The sequence below is a fragment of the Limulus polyphemus genome, unplaced genomic scaffold (assembly GCF_000517525.1).
Source record: "Limulus polyphemus unplaced genomic scaffold, Limulus_polyphemus-2.1.2 Scaffold98, whole genome shotgun sequence".
Taxonomy (NCBI): domain Eukaryota; kingdom Metazoa; phylum Arthropoda; class Merostomata; order Xiphosura; family Limulidae; genus Limulus; species Limulus polyphemus.
The window spans coordinates 164,922-167,770 of NW_013665708.1; the positions used below are offsets into that span (position 1 = coordinate 164,922).

At 32.6% G+C, this 2,849-nt stretch overlaps 1 protein-coding gene across 2 annotated transcripts in view; it reads right to left on the reverse strand.

Annotated features, from left to right (window-relative positions):
* Nucleotides 1–1,039: 1,039 nt before the first annotated feature.
* LOC106469609 (BTB/POZ domain-containing protein kctd15-like) overlaps nucleotides 1,040–2,849 on the reverse strand; it is a 57,743-nt gene continuing 55,933 nt past the window's right edge. For both annotated transcript variants that reach the window (XM_022398971.1, XM_022398975.1), the window contains exon 3: nucleotides 1,040–2,471. In XM_022398971.1, the coding sequence (XP_022254679.1) occupies nucleotides 1,811–2,471 (661 nt within the window). In that variant the 3' untranslated portion in view covers nucleotides 1,040–1,810. The remainder of the gene's footprint in view (nucleotides 2,472–2,849) is intronic.

Below are 2,849 nucleotides of genomic sequence, written 5' to 3' on the forward strand. Positions count from 1 at the left end.
GTATCCACAGATTTAAAGTTTAACTAAATTAAAAGAGATGTATAATTTCTTCAAAATTAGCGTTTATTTTCAATAACTAGATATTAAAAAGTTGGTAGCGATTAGCGTGAAAGAAAGAAATAACTTTACAACAAATAGTTATATTATAGATTTTTTTCAATTACCGGACTGAAATATATATATACTTGACTGCATTAATAAAAACAGAAAATTATATCTTATGTGAGATCTAAGGTTGGTATAAGTTGATACAGTTATCGTACTTCATTAGTGTTGGTATAAGTTGATATAGTTATAGTATTTCATGAATTGTACTCTCGAACCGTAGTATACAAGCAGTCTCTATAATACATACACTTAAAAATAACAACAGCTATCATAAGAAACGTCACATTTTTAAATGAAATCTATCGGGTTTTCGCAAACTATATAACTACACCAAATTATATAAATCAGTTCTTACGTAAGATACGCATTGATAAATAATATTATAAACAAACCGAGAAACCTGCCTTTTTAAAAACTAGCATTATATGTAGTAAAACTCGTCTTAGATAAATAAAAAAGCTTAATATCTTTGTAGGAGCCTCAGTATGGCACAAACGAGATCACGTACACAACCATCTAATAGTGTCTGGTTTTACTCCAATAATAAATGAGTACGAAGTCGATATTAATACACCCATTAACTTAAAGTTTATTGGTAACTATTATCAACCTGTCTATGTAACTTTAATAATGTTTGTTGATTAAGGAAGGTATCATTTTAAGTTCATCATTAACACTACAGTTTCGTACAAAGTTGACACCATTTAAAGAGACAATTCCATGTGCTCTTTTACTTCAGAATAATGACTATTCTGTTTCCACTCAACATTCCTGTTTTGTTAAAGAGACAATTCCATGTGCTCTTTTACTTCAGAATAATGACTATTCTGTTTCCACTCAACATTCCTGTTTTGTTAAAGAGACAATTCCATGTGCTCTTTTACTTCAGAATAATGACTATTCTGTTTCCACTCAACTAGTTCCTGTTTTGTTAAAGAGACAATTCCATGTGCTCTTTTACTTCAGAATAATGACTATTCTGTTTCCACTTAACATTCCTGTTTTGGTGTATCTTCACACACATAAGCAGAAACTGGGTGTTCTTAATAATCAATTTCAACACTTTTTTTATCGTCCGGAACATAAAAAGAGTTCTATTAGAAGATTTTATCACCTTTTTTATGCGACAAAGAACTGAAAACTTTGAATAAAAAAATGGTTGAAAGTAGGGATGGAAACCTTTTTAACTGATATAATGTGTAATATCGGCTGTGTATTCAGAGAAATAGTTTAATATAACACTTCTTTCTCTCTCTCTCTTTGCGAAAATAAGCGTCAAACAAGTTATTCATCAATTCTAAATGAACTCCAGAGGATGCCGCTTTTTTTTACCAAGACTCTTATAAAACACAGACACACACACACATACAAAGCTTTTACGATGTCACTTTTTTGGCGAGTGACTGGCATCTGATCAAGAAGGAACTACTTTTAAAGTAAAAAAAAAAGGAGTTGAAGATGACACACATGTATAAATACTAACTATGCTGATTAGTAAGGTAACTAAAACAATTTCAAGGTCATGAGTTAGGACCTATCTGATAGCACCATCAAAATCATCCGTAACGTTGATTGCTAGTAACTCCAAGTCCTTTAAATTTATCAACGTAATATTAATTCCGTATCGAATTTTCAGAATCTCACACTTTTTTTAATGTATTTTGTAGATCAACATCCAGAGGTTTCGAACACCAGTATATTTTCAAATGGGAAAATGCTTTCGTACGAAAAGGTACTCGCTAAATTGCTGACCTTCCACACCGCCTCCGTTGGACGCCATGATCTTGAAGCCGTTATTCAAAAGACGTGTAATTGTTTGAAGTGAGTTTAGTTTACAGTAACCATTTAACGGAAATCTGATGACGTGTTTAGAGTCTGTGTTCCAGGCTACTCCACTGCGAGCATCCATTAGCGCCTGACTAATCTCAGGAAAAACTTCTTCCACTACAGACCTCTCCCCACTAATCGTTATTCGTTCTCCAAGATCAGGACTGACGTTAAGAGCCAGGCATTGAAAGCCCATGTCATTGTTTTTGTCATCGTAATTTGTCGTTCTTCGATCATCGTAATGGTTATCGTTGGAATTGGAATGGCAATTATTACTCTGTTTCTTACGATGTTTCTCTTTCTTGAGGCTCTCCAACATTTTAACCAGTGGCGGTATGTCATAGAATCTGGCTTCTTCTAGTAAAAGATCCAATTCTCTGAATTCTTCTGAAACCGGAAGTGTATTGGTTCGAAGAAAGTTCAATATATGACGAAACGACTTGCCATCTCGGTCTATGAAATAATGCTGCTTCAAGGTGTCTAAGACAATCGGAATACTTCCGTTGAACATCCGTGCAAGACGAGAATCGGGATGTCTGAAAAGTATTGAAAATATTAAATTGGATTAAAAAATTTAAAATCATATCAATATAAGAAAATTTTAAATAAAGTTTTGGGCAAATACTGGCACTACAGCGTGAGAAAAAGTAGCAAATGCTTGATATCAAACATTAGGATTAAAAATAAGCCATTTTCTCAATAAAAGAGTTAACTTATATCGCTATATAATTAAAACGTCGAATTTAAGTAATTTATTTTATTTTCTGGAGTTTTCCTGGTCGTCATCTTGTTATTGTTTCAACTCTCCAATCTGTTCTGCACATTTAAAAAAAAAAAACTGGTAGTAAAAAGATAACTAATTCAACCAAAGTGGTTTGTTATTAATACGAAAATATTTGGCACATTGTAGACTT